The sequence below is a fragment of the Fundulus heteroclitus genome, chromosome 1 (genome assembly GCF_011125445.2).
Source record: "Fundulus heteroclitus isolate FHET01 chromosome 1, MU-UCD_Fhet_4.1, whole genome shotgun sequence".
Lineage (NCBI taxonomy): Eukaryota > Metazoa > Chordata > Actinopteri > Cyprinodontiformes > Fundulidae > Fundulus > Fundulus heteroclitus.
The window spans coordinates 22,833,036-22,845,595 of NC_046361.1; the positions used below are offsets into that span (position 1 = coordinate 22,833,036).

General features: G+C 39.1%; 2 protein-coding genes and 1 non-coding gene across 3 annotated transcripts; all 3 read right to left on the reverse strand.

Moving 5' to 3' along the window:
• Window positions 1–583: 583 nt before the first annotated feature.
• On the reverse strand, window positions 584–8,283 carry LOC105920934. Its single transcript, XM_012856600.3, has 11 exons — window positions 7,956–8,283; window positions 7,132–7,243; window positions 5,255–5,465; window positions 4,893–5,166; window positions 4,540–4,714; window positions 4,222–4,298; window positions 3,929–4,109; window positions 1,941–2,189; window positions 1,653–1,824; window positions 1,051–1,199; window positions 584–971 (listed from the first exon to the last, which is right to left on the reverse strand). The coding sequence occupies exons 1-11, from the start codon at window positions 8,238–8,240 to the stop codon at window positions 826–828; spliced, it is 2,031 nt and encodes a 676-aa protein (XP_012712054.2). The 5' UTR covers window positions 8,241–8,283; the 3' UTR covers window positions 584–825.
• A 1,863-nt stretch (window positions 8,284–10,146) lies between these two features.
• Window positions 10,147–11,795, reverse strand: LOC105920925 (EBP cholestenol delta-isomerase). The gene is made up of 5 exons (XM_012856589.3): window positions 11,649–11,795; window positions 11,159–11,462; window positions 11,024–11,060; window positions 10,809–10,939; window positions 10,147–10,713 (listed from the first exon to the last, which is right to left on the reverse strand). The coding sequence occupies exons 2-5, from the start codon at window positions 11,457–11,459 to the stop codon at window positions 10,493–10,495; spliced, it is 690 nt and encodes a 229-aa protein (XP_012712043.2). The 5' UTR covers window positions 11,460–11,462; window positions 11,649–11,795; the 3' UTR covers window positions 10,147–10,492.
• Window positions 11,796–12,299: 504 nt separating this feature from the next.
• trnah-gug lies at window positions 12,300–12,371 on the reverse strand. Its single transcript has one exon. It is a non-coding gene; the product is annotated as a tRNA-His (tRNA).
• Between the last annotated feature and the right edge of the window lie 189 nt (window positions 12,372–12,560).

Consider the following 12,560-nt stretch of genomic DNA (forward strand, 5'->3'; position numbering starts at 1 on the left):
CGCTGAGTAGTCACGTGAGCGTGACGTCAGCTGAAAACACCCTATTTATTGGATAAAACACTCAGCTTTATTATGCGCAGCAGTAGGGGTGGGTATTGCCAAAGAAGTCACGATTCGATTCGAATCACGATTCACATGACACGATCCGATCATATCATGATGCATCACGATACTTGAATTATTGCAATGTATCGTGGTGCATTGTGATATTTTCACTGAACACTGTTAGAAAAAATACAGCCATTACCAGTGGCTGACTGGCTGTGTATGATCTGGATAGTGTCTTCAATTGATACATAACTGAAAGCAACTGAATTCATACATAGCTGCATTTATGGAAACGACTTTTGGAGGTATTGCAATGAAAAAAAATATTACTGTTATTGGAGTGGACACACTGACAAAAAGTGCTTAGGATTTATAAAACTTAAAATAACAAAATAAGGATAATCAGTGCCATTTACATGGCCTCAGTGGTCCTTTAAACCAATGAAGTTGTATTCCACTTGTTTTTGGCTGATGTTCGCCAACCATTCATGCAATTTTATTTTATTCATTTTTTTAAATTAATAATCGATACTTGGCGTCAAGAATCGATGCAGTAGATCACGAAAATTAGAATCGCGATGCATCGTCATGACGATTATTTTGCACACCCCTACGCAGCAGACACTTGGCCTATAGGCATTGTTGGCTGGTGTTGGGGCCATCTTAAGACTGAAGGTGAGGGTGATGAGAGACCAGTCTGCGTGTTTCTGATGCAGAAGGTCACTATACAGGTTCTAGACCCCCCCTCCCTCCCCCTTCACTGAAACAGGACACATGTCAGGCAACAACTTCCTCCATCAACGGCTGTTCATACTGCGCCGAGAGGTCTGCAGGGATAGGAATCCTCAGCACTTCTTCAAAGTATGGTGATGGGTCTGGGAGCACCTCCTCAAAAAGCATTTTCATGAGGCTGAACGCGTAGCCTGTCAAAAGACTTTTGGTTAAATTAAAGAAATAATAGATTTTGTAAATTATTTTAATTTCCAAATAAACACAACTTACAGTATGTCGCTTGTTCCTTCCCAACCTTCACTGTGTGCCCACCTTTCTTGTTTTTGGGGAAAAGCAGTTTGTACCCAGGTCTGCCTTCCGGCGTTCTTTTTGGTGGCCTATCAGAGTTCTCATTGAAATGCATGGCTGCAAGGTACAATCTGCAGGACAGAAGCACGGTGATGAAATCAATTTGTTCCAAATTACATTGAATATTTGTTTAACAGACCATTATAAAAGTACGGAAGTGGAGAGCTGTCAACCATATATAAAAAGAAATTGGGACAAAACTATCACATTATAATGTGACAGTTTATTGTAAAACCATGAAATATATGTTTCACATCTTTACAATAAACTATCATATAACTAAGGTCTCAAAAATTTATTTTTTCAATCATGTTAAAATAAATATCAGATAAAATATCTGTCACAAATAAAAAAAAAAAAAAATTATTAAATTAAAAGGGCTGCACAGTGGAGATAGGCACCAGCAACCCCCATGACCCGATGAGGGATTAAGCGGGTCAGAAAATGGATGGAAATTAAAAAAAGAAAATGACAACTTTTTATAGTCAAATTGCTTAACAATCACCTTATGCAGGACTACATACCTGGATAACATTCCAGTATAGGGAAAAACCACATTCTTGGGTGCGAAGCGGTGAATTACGTTGTGGAAGGCCTCTACAGCAGATGTCCTGTGATTTGAACTCAGCTTCTCCACATCCTTCAAAACTCTTCTGTTTAGTAGGACCTTCTCTACTTTGTAAAGCGCTTTTGAGCCTGAGAAAATATACGTTCCCAAAGAGGTCACGACCACTCGAACGTGGTTATTTAATAATTTATAGAACACTGTAAATCAAAAATATCACTCATGGACAGCAACATTGATGTCCTACCAGGTTGCAACCATTTCTTTTTCTTTTCTGAGGCTGGTTCTGGGTGCAGACATTGTGGGAAAAGTGGGTGATCGTGGGTGTGGACGTCTTGTATGTGATTAACCAGCGACTGCCATTTTGCAAGCTTCTCTGGTCCAGATGTCGACGATGTGGCGGTCCAGTAAATGTGGTTTCGAATGCTGCGTACCCATTTCTGCACCAACTCACAATCTTTTTCTTTCCCAATCTTAGTCAACTTCTTTGTCAGACCTGGCAAAAAATTAAAAAAAAGAGTCTTTATAGTCAAGATGCTGGTACAAGACTAATCTATCATGTGCTCATCTGTGCATAATTGAGGAAATTACATGTTTACAACAGCTTTGCACTAATACTACATGACCATGCTCTAGATTCATGAAAGATGTCTAAATGATTAAATGACATGACACTTCACGTTTATCAGACATGACAGTTTCCAGCATCAGCTTGGGCCTTTTGTCAGAGATTATGGAATATCTGTGATAATATGTGGCAGAAATAAGAAAACCAGAAGCATAACAGACAAGAACAAAAACTTAAAAGTCATAAACTGTCAGATGCAACCTGTCACAGAGACATCAACCACCAAGTCATATAAACTGGGTTTACTAAACATTAGATCTCTGTCAGGAAAATCCCTTTTAATTAATGACTTCATTATTGATAATAATCTTGATGTAATGTTTTTAACAGAAACATGGTTACATGAATCTAATGAAGCAGCCATTCTGTTGGAGTCAACTCCTCCCAACTGCAATTTCCTTTGTGAGAGCAGACAGCAAAGGAAAGGTGGAGGAGTAGCAACATTGTTTAATGATTCACTAAAGTGTAAAAAGGTGTTTTTGGGAAAACTCGACTCTTTTGAACATTTGGCTCTCCAGGTAAAGAGCCCGGTACAAACTATATTCCTGAATGCAAGAGAATCTTTCTTTTCTGAGATCATCAAGAAAAACATTATTTAATGCTCGTGTCTTATGTGCCACAGTCGACATGTTAACAAATCCTCCTGTGTCAGTGGCTTCCGAACTCCACTCCACCAGGGCCTACAATGAATTTGCTAACTTCTTTACTGAGAAAATCTTAAATATTAAAGGATCAGTTTGTACTTCCATATAAACTCCAGAACCAAAGCCGTATTAAGCTGGAACTATTTCGGACAAAATGTCTCAATTCAGCCAAATAAACTACGAAAGCTTAGAGCAGATCACTCAGCAGCTAAGTTCCTCCTCCTGCTGTCTTGATGTTCTCCCCACAGCTTTCTTTAAGAAGGTCTTGCCTGTCAGACAACTGCAGCTGATCCAAAATGCTGCTGCCCACATTCTCACCAAGACTAAGAAAGTAGAGCACATCACCCCAGTTCTAAAGTCCTTACACTGGCTCCCTGTAACTCAGAGAATAGACTTTAAAATCCTTCTGTTGGGCTATAAATCTCTAAATGGCTTAGCTCCTAAATACATCACAGACTTGTTATCAGTGTATCAACCCTGCAGACCATTAAGGTCTTCTGGCTCCAGCCTACTCTGCATACCTAGAACCAGAACCAGACATGGAGAAGCAGCATTTAGTTCCTATGCTCCAATTATCTGGAACAAACTTCCAGAAAACTGTAAAAGTGCGGAAAGCCTGAGTTCCTTTAAATCAAGATTAAAAACACATTTGTTTAGGATTGTCCTAGACTGTTTTAACTGAACTGTATTACTGAAATAGAATTAGTTTACTTTGTATTCCAACTGTTTTTACTTGTTTGCTTTTAATTTTTATTTTCCCATGTTTTATTTTGTTTCTGCATTTTATTCCTTTCTTTTATTCTGTTTTATTTTACTATATTTTAATCATGTAAAGCACTTTGTGTTGTCTCTGTACTGAAATGTGCTAAATAAATAAATTTGCCTCGCCTTGCCTTCAAACCTTATTCTACAAATTAAATGTCGATTTGAAAGTTCCCTTTTAAGTGCACTTTTATTTTATACCTTTTTCCACGTGCCACGCATCGTAGAAATGTTGAATCTTCTGCTCTCTCAGAAACTTCTGCACTTGTGGATGTCTGTCTGTGACTATGTAGTCCACTTCAACATCTTTGCGTCGCAGAAGGTCAAGGCACCGTTTAAGACCCTCCTTCTCCATGTTGTTGCTCCCTCCAACCTCATTACTCTAAATGTGAATTGCATCAAGACAGACGATAGAAGATCCATGTTTAGATGCAAACACACAAAAAAGAACATTGTACATGCCTCATTACAGTATAATACTATTTTACACTCACCTTAACAAGTTGTATGTCAATGACTTTGTTGCTCTCCAAGTTCATCAGGGTATAGCTGCCATATTTTGCTGAATGACCTGTGCAGACAATAAAATCCAGGAGCAATTAAAAACTGATTTCAAACTCTCCTGTAAAGTGTAATGTCAGAAATGGTGCGTATTTGGTTTTGAATGTACTAGACATACATTTAAATGACAAACCAAAAAGCTGTAAAAATTATATCAAAATAATATCTAATGCGACTCATTATTATATAACTGCTGATTATACATTTTGTAATACAGAAACCAGCTGCTATAGACAAGGAGGCATTCTTACCTGGTGATTCTGCCCTCATATCGCCACCAAGCATGACTTTATTGGGGCTTAGAAATTCTAGCACCTCATCTTGCTCCTTCTTCCACTTACAGATTACAGCAGGCTCCAAGTAAGTCCTGGCATACCTCCTAAACGTGCGATACCCAAAAGTAGCGATTTTCATTGCCCTGAATACCTGCAATTTGAAAGAAAAAAAAGTGTCCGTTGCCAATTCATAGTTTCTAAGCATTTATAGACGTAATACACTACACATATAACAGACAGACACAACAGACTGATAACAAAAAGATTGATATAATCGAGGCATTGCAATATTACATTACTCATATGTTACCTATCATAATTTCAAATACCTTCTGGAGCTGAGTATAAGAAGAACCAGTGAAATAAATGGAAGCAGCCAGCTGCAGGTTTCCAAGGGGGATGCTGCCTGAGCATGGTTGACTTCTCCATTGCCTGAAGTACTGACAGTGTGGACAGCGTTGTCGCACAGCAAAGAGCGTTCCCCGCCGCTGTGGCATCACGTCACACACGCGTGCGCACACGGGACAGTGCTTGAAGAGTTCGAGCAGGCACTTTTCAAACACGATGAACTTGAGGTCTTCGTGGGCGGAGCCAGACGCGTCACTGGGGTATTAAAAGCACGAGACATTTAAGCAACCGATCTTAATGTGTAGCTATGATGAGATTCACAATGGGGTTGTTATGTACTGACGAGTGCCGGGACGACTCTGTTGCAGTTGTGACTGGTTGACTGGCTGGCTCAGTGGCTTCTGTGGTAGTCTCATCAAAGTCTTCCTCTCTCTTAAAACCAGGTTGTTTAGTCGGCCCTTTCCTGGCAGTCGTAGATGCAAATGGCTGACCGCCACCCAGAGCCGTTGACGCGACAATCTCTGCACTGGCCAAGTCGTCTGATGTCTGTGTGCCTACAATAATGAATAACAAACAAAGATGACGGGCCCAATCGTTGGTTATTTTTGGAGTTTGATGCTTTATTATCACAACTGTCATTTAGCAGACCCTTTTTTTCCAACGCAACTTACATCTGAGAAAACAACACAAGCAAGAAATCAAATAGGAGGATACAGCATCGATAAGTTCTGTTGTTGGTCCAGTTGGACACAGGTGCTGCCAAGCAACAATAAACATGTTAATTGCCCTGCAGTGTTTCCCACACATAGACTGATAGACACATAGACCCGTTCAGGAAGATAGAATTTCCCCCGTAGGCTTTATAGACCATCTGACCTCACCACTAGGGCTGGCCGATTAATGGGTCTTCACCACGGTGGCAATGAAAGCCATTAGTCAATGTCGTTGGTCACTCCCAACGACTCTATTTGTCTTTATTTTGTCTAAAATTTTCAGAAATATTTGTCCTAAGGAAAACATTGTTTAACAACCATTATATGTTCAACAAACTCGCGTTATCGATGTTGACGAATAATCTTGTTAAATAATCGAGATCTCAATTTGAATCAAAATAATCGTGATTATACTTTTTTGCTATAATCGAGCAGCCCTACTCACCACTGTTGCCAAGTCTGCTTATTATAAGTGACTCTGTGCATGTTGTTTTTTTTAAGTCGCTTGTAAATACTGTGAGTCACAGGTTGCCAATTTTTGTGCTCATTTCTGAACATGAATTTGTTTGTTAGGGCTCTAAGAAAAAGCCACTGTAAACACAAGTTACACAGAGACCCGCTCGCACTGGCAGAGTGAACCAGTATAACTCCGCGTACACACATGCATCCAGTGTTGATTTCAGTGCTGACATTCCCAATAGGAATGATTGCCGCCGATCACTCGTTTGCTCAATTGTCACTTCTTGAATTTGTTTGGAAATAAGCCTGAATACCCATGCCACACAAGCAATGGTGACCACAGTCCTCTCCAAGTAGGCTACAAATGTAGTGACCTGCCCTCCCTCAGTAGTTAGCTAGCATGTGCTTTTCTGGTTGGTTTGATTGGCTGAATTGTCTGACTGACAAACGACAGAGGAATAACAGAAAGTTGGCCACAGAGGTAAAAGAAACACAACCTAAATAACATCTTCCAGACCGGATGGAGGGGGGGGGGGGGGGGGGGTGTAATGGATCATGCCTGCCAATGTCGCTGTGGCCACGCCCGAGTATGTGCGCGTATAGCCTAGCCTAGGCAGACGCAAGATATGAGTTCCGGTATTTGTGACATAGTCAGATATGTAAAATTATAATTACACAATAGTCAGTATAAATAATAAACTGATTTGCAAGATATCCAGTATGGGGAATGTTTGTGATTCAGAGACTGGCACCAGGCTACACTGTACCGCACAAACCAACTCTACATCACCACAAGTAAATTCTCAACCCATGGGAAACACTGCCCTGCTATTCTAACGTGTGCTTTCTTTGCATTGAAAAGTGATGATTAGGGTCTAGCATTCTTGCCCAATAAAACATACAAAACAATAAAAATCTATTGTTTACTTGGGCATTTACTTAGTCTTGGTATACATTCATTACCCACTTTCAGCATTTACATTTATGGACGGACACATTTGTAGTGTTATAAATATTATACACGTTGGACCAAAAATGCAGTACGAACCTTGACTCCTTACTTTGGGAGCCAGAGTTTTCGCGCCAAGCTGCGTCCCTCGAGAGGAGCACTTCGACTCAGTCTGACAATGAACGTTGCAAAATTGTGGCTTTGATGGTTTCTGGAAAGGCAAGTACAAAATGTTAGCGTGCCATTTCGGTAGCTCGTGTAAGAACCCGATTACGACAAAAGCCAAAAGATACAGAGGCTTCCAAAAGTATTCATAACCAGTGGAAATAACTCAAAAATAGTCCAAATAGCCTGAATGTATATTTTCCTTTCTTTACTTCTTACAGAAAGCTTATGTTTGTCTTAGAAGGAATGAAAAGAGATGGAAAGCCCATGCTTAACCAGTTTGGCATTTTTGTAAATAAAATGGTTTGTGGTGCATTTTTATAGCTAAAGAAATGGTATAAAACTTCAGATATGTCACTAACTAGATATTACCATACATGGACATGAAACCTTAGCTCCATGGTATACAATTGTGAAGTAGAAAGGAAATTATAGATGATTTTTTTATAAATACACAAATAAAAAAATGAAAGGGGCATTGCACAAAACTATTCATTCACTCAATAAGTCAACCTGATTTTTTTTATTACAAACACAACTGCCTTAAGGTTTAAATTAATGTGAGCTTCTGGGGGGAAAAAAACAGGCATTAATGTGGTTGTTTGCGCACATCAGATTCAACAGGTAAACCTTGTCAGACACAAAGAAAGGTTTTATCTTTGAAAACATATTCACAATAGAGCCTTTGAGGGCATGAGGCCATCATCATATGTTAGCATTACGGGCTCTTCAGGCAGCATTTTGACAAAGAAACTTACGGGCAATGGCGATTTTGTGGTCGCCCCCTTCAGTGTTGGTACAGAGCTTTTTCTCAAAATCAGTTTGTTGGAAAAGCCTGACTTGAATTCGCCCATGTTCAGGAAGCAGTCTTCGGTAAAGTGTGCTGAACATAGTCTCAAATTTGGGTTAAACATGCGCGGCACTTCCCCATAAATAAACTTTAGCCACTCTTCTGTTGTTTTCTCATCCTTCGGGAGTAAGTGGAAACTTCCTTCTGTTTTAGAGCATCCTCGGACATAGCAATTCCCTTTTTTAGTAGCCATCCTTCTTCTTTCTTCTTTTGCTGTTTTCTTCTTCGCCTTCTTCTTCTTCGATTTTTTTATGGCGCTTGGCAAACAACGTCAGGTATCATTACCGCCACCCACTGGTTAGAGGTATGAAGTGCATAACGAAACAATAACAAAACTACTACATCCTGTTATACACTGTAATTCCTACAATGCAAAACAAAACAAGTTCTGTTGTCTCATCCACGATCACATTTCTCTGTCTGATGTTTCCCTATTGTAAATAATTTTCTATTCAGTCCAGTAGTGATATAATTGTCTCTTTTCTCCTGTTTCTTTCCATTCTTCTCATTTCTCCAGTTTTCCTTTGGATCTTATAAAACCGCCATCCTTTGTTTTCTTCCTCCCATAACTTTTTCCACATCACTTTAAGTTTTTGTTTTATTATACCCTTCATTTATATACTAAACATAATATTTATGTCAACCAATACCCGTTTGACACTTTCCTTAGCCATCCTGTCTGCCATTTTATTCCCCTTAAGTCCACGGTGTGCTGTAACCCATATAATATTTATGGTAAGCCCCATCATTTTTATTCTACAGTTTGTTGTATCAAAATTAATATATCTTGTCTACTATTTGACTGGTTGTTCTGCAAAGTGACCAATGAAGAATCTGAACAAATTTTTGATTTCAACGATATTGCAAGCATTACACCTGTATAAACAGATAATTGTTTCTGTGCATGTGGGTATTGTCTATCTTTTATTGTCCCACCTTGCTCTAAGGAGAATTTCACTAAGGGGACACAATAAAGTGATACTGATAATCCACTGTTAATCCCTTTCCCTACTTTAATATTTAAATTGCAGTCCAATTTTTTTATTCCTATCCCATTAGCGGTGTTTTGATGCATCTGTATATATCTGTACATAATTATAATACTGACTGATATATTCTTTTATTATATGTTATTTCATAATATAAGGTTTATCCTTGTTTTCTTTTAGCCATCCTCTTCTCAAGTGGAGTAGTCATGTTGCATTCCATTAGCCTCAGAAATCAAAATATGCGCTGAGATTAGGGTAAACAGGTTACAGTTAGCACAGTCGGAGAGTCGGGATTCCAAAAAAAAAAAAAAAAAGAAAAAAAGGGAAGGATTCCAATATGGCGATGGCCAGGAAAGCTATTGTTTTGTTTGTAGTGCCTCTTATAAATGTCCTTTGAGGAAGTACTTTCCAGTTGCAAACACCAGTTTTAATTTGTTGGGTTTTTAACACACTCTTACAACTGTGTCTTGTAAACTAAACATGTTTTATCACAGCTTATGTTGCTGATGCAAGGAGCTGCCATTTTGAATCAAACAATTGGTTTGCATTCCATTTGCAGTAGGAACTTGGAAATTCTGTCTTCCGATCAGAAAAAATCGACTGTAGCGGCCGCTATAGTCGAACTTTTCCCTTGGAACGTCTGAGGTATTTTTCAAGGCCAAGGCCAGTAAGCTGCGATAAAACGTGTTTAGTTTACAAGACTATTAACACTCTTGATTTTATCCCTGTACCTCTGGTTTCCATAATATTCCCTCTGGATTCCACTCTCTCCCTTAGGAGAAAAGAAGGAAAAGAGGTCAGAAATTAGTCAAAAAAGGAAACTTTTTAACCAATCAGTCTGCATGATTTGGTTGAATTTGTCTTTGTAAATTGCCTTTAGATGGAATGCGTTGTGAATTGACGCTATATAAATAAAATTGAAGTGAATTCCTTGCCAAGAGAAACATCAAGGACACTTTGATATTGTTCAGGATTAAATCTTGACATGCAACAATCTTCAAGGACCAAACTTTTGCCCCAGAAGCGGTTATCCAGAATATGGAAATATGTCACAAAGAGATCTACTAACACTTAAACAATAAAGTTGGTGGAAAAAAAAGAAGCCACCACTGCATTTCTGGCCACTGTTTAATAGTACAGTGCTATACCTTCAAACTGTACTTTTAATTGGCTAAGCCATTTAAAAAAGATTCCTCCTGTAAATCTGAAGATAGTATACAGTCTAATCACAAACTGAAGATTATGAAAAAACAATAATATAAAATAACACGTTATCTATTTTATTGTCCCAGCAAGATATACAGTAATTTCCTCTCTGGGATTATTAAAGTATATCTGATTCTGATCTGATTCTGATCTGATTCTGATAAAAAGACAATTGCAACAATCACTGGGCAATCAACCTAATATTTCAACATGAACTAAGGGAATACAGATAGCTGTGTCTGTCTGATGATTACTTCCTTTTAGTCTTTAGTCTCTCAGAGGTGTCTGCATATGTTTGGGCTGTGGATAACTGCCTCCATGCATCCACAATAAGCAGCAGAGGGATGATGATCCACAGGAAATTCATGAAGACAAAGTAGAACCAGAAATAGATTGGGTGCCCGAACTCGCTGTGGGCGTAGCCGTCTCTGTGCTCCGTGAAGAAGTACAGCACCGCTCCATAAAGCTGCCCTGAGGACAGAACACATATTTATACACAAAATATACATATGTAGAACTAGTGCATCATGTTAACTTTGTTTTACATAGTATTTAGAGCTTATTACCAAGTGAAATGGTGAGCTGCAGAACAAATCTGTAGGACTTGGCTGTTAAAAAGGAGTAAACAGCCCAAAAACTGAACGGACCCCATAATAAAGCCGTCACGGTCTCCATACAAACAGTAAAGTTATCAGCTCTAGATAGAAAACAAGGTCAGTCTCATATTTCATTTGTTTTGTATTTTTTTTAAATCATTGTTTTTTAAATGATTGTAACTCACATAATATATCTACTGTCTCCTTTGGAGTACTCTTTCCCTGAAAGAGGAAAAACACACTTTAAAAGTAAAAAAAAAAGATACATGTCTGACAGGTTGTTTTTTTTTTTTGTTTTGTTTTTTTTTAGTGGTACTTACACAGTTGGGACAGGAAGCTCTGATCCCCTGGTAGAATGGCATAATAAAGAGAAAACCAGCCCTCAATAACGCTATGGATGAATCCACAAACTGCAAACCAGCAGATAGCCAAACGCCTCCACGTTCCCAGCTTGCCGTTGATCCCAGTGATCAGCCAGGTCACAAGCAGAAACACCCCAGAGACAGAAAACAGAAACACCAAAATCTCTGACATGGACCGATCATTGGCCACATAGGAGGGAATCACCAGGTCCCGGGGCCAGAAAGGATGAAGAGCTTTTTTTGCGGAGGAGGCATCCATTGTCTGTTAAAAGACCGGACAATATACTCTTTAATTAACACGGATGCGATATTAAGGTACATATTTAAAATTAAATGCACATGTTACTCTTAGTGAGTAGTTACTCCACCTCTCAGAACTTTCAGTCAGTGAGAGTTCAAGAGTCCAAACAAGAAAACAAGAGCAGAAATCAATGTGTGCTCAACTCACCAGAGATGATGTTAATGTTGCCACACTGTTTTTGTGACAACTTCTTTGGACTGGGAAAAATAAAAATTATTATCAAGCTGATTGCAGATTCTCAACTGTTTCACGTGTAACTGTGCAGACCTAACTCAAATACGGAAATTTGCACAGTCGGGGGGGCGGGGGTGGGGGCGGTTACTTATGATTACAAACACCAATGAAAACCCTGTAATCACTGAGCTCGCGTGCGTAAAATGCCGCAGTGAATCTGACGGCTCAGATGATTGGCTCCTCGTCTCGGAACATAGACTTTGCTCATGAAAACAACCAATGAACAGAAGCCACTCTTTGCCCAATACACTCCTCTTTCTGAAACAAGTAGACAGACTCAAGAGCTACTGGGTTTTCACTAACTGTAAGACTAAAACATTGAATTCCTAATAAATGAATCATATGTACTAGTAACCTTAATATATTTATGGTTAGCTTTATTTTCAAAACGTTTAACATGCAGTAGACAAACACAAAATATACAATGTAAGAAATATCTATGCCTGTAACATTCTCTGTGCGGCTATATTATATTTAATAAGCTATACATTCACGTTAACGTAAAATAAAAACTGAAACAAAAGGGCAAAAAATTCCACCCAAGCCGTGCCAGGGATTTAACCCTGCCGTGACCCGGATTCGAACCGGGGTTGCTGCGGCCACAACGCAGAGTACTAACCACTATACGATCACGGCGAGCTACTGGGGGACTGGAAACGGCCTACGTCAGTTACCAATATGAGCCCGAAACGGAGGGGCATCATATGCCACGTGATTTGCTATGGGGCTACGCCCGAAGAAAGACGACTGAGTTTGTGATTAAGTTAATCTGGGGAACAATAGTCTGCGTACCAGCAAAATAAAAAATAAAAACAAGCAACGCCA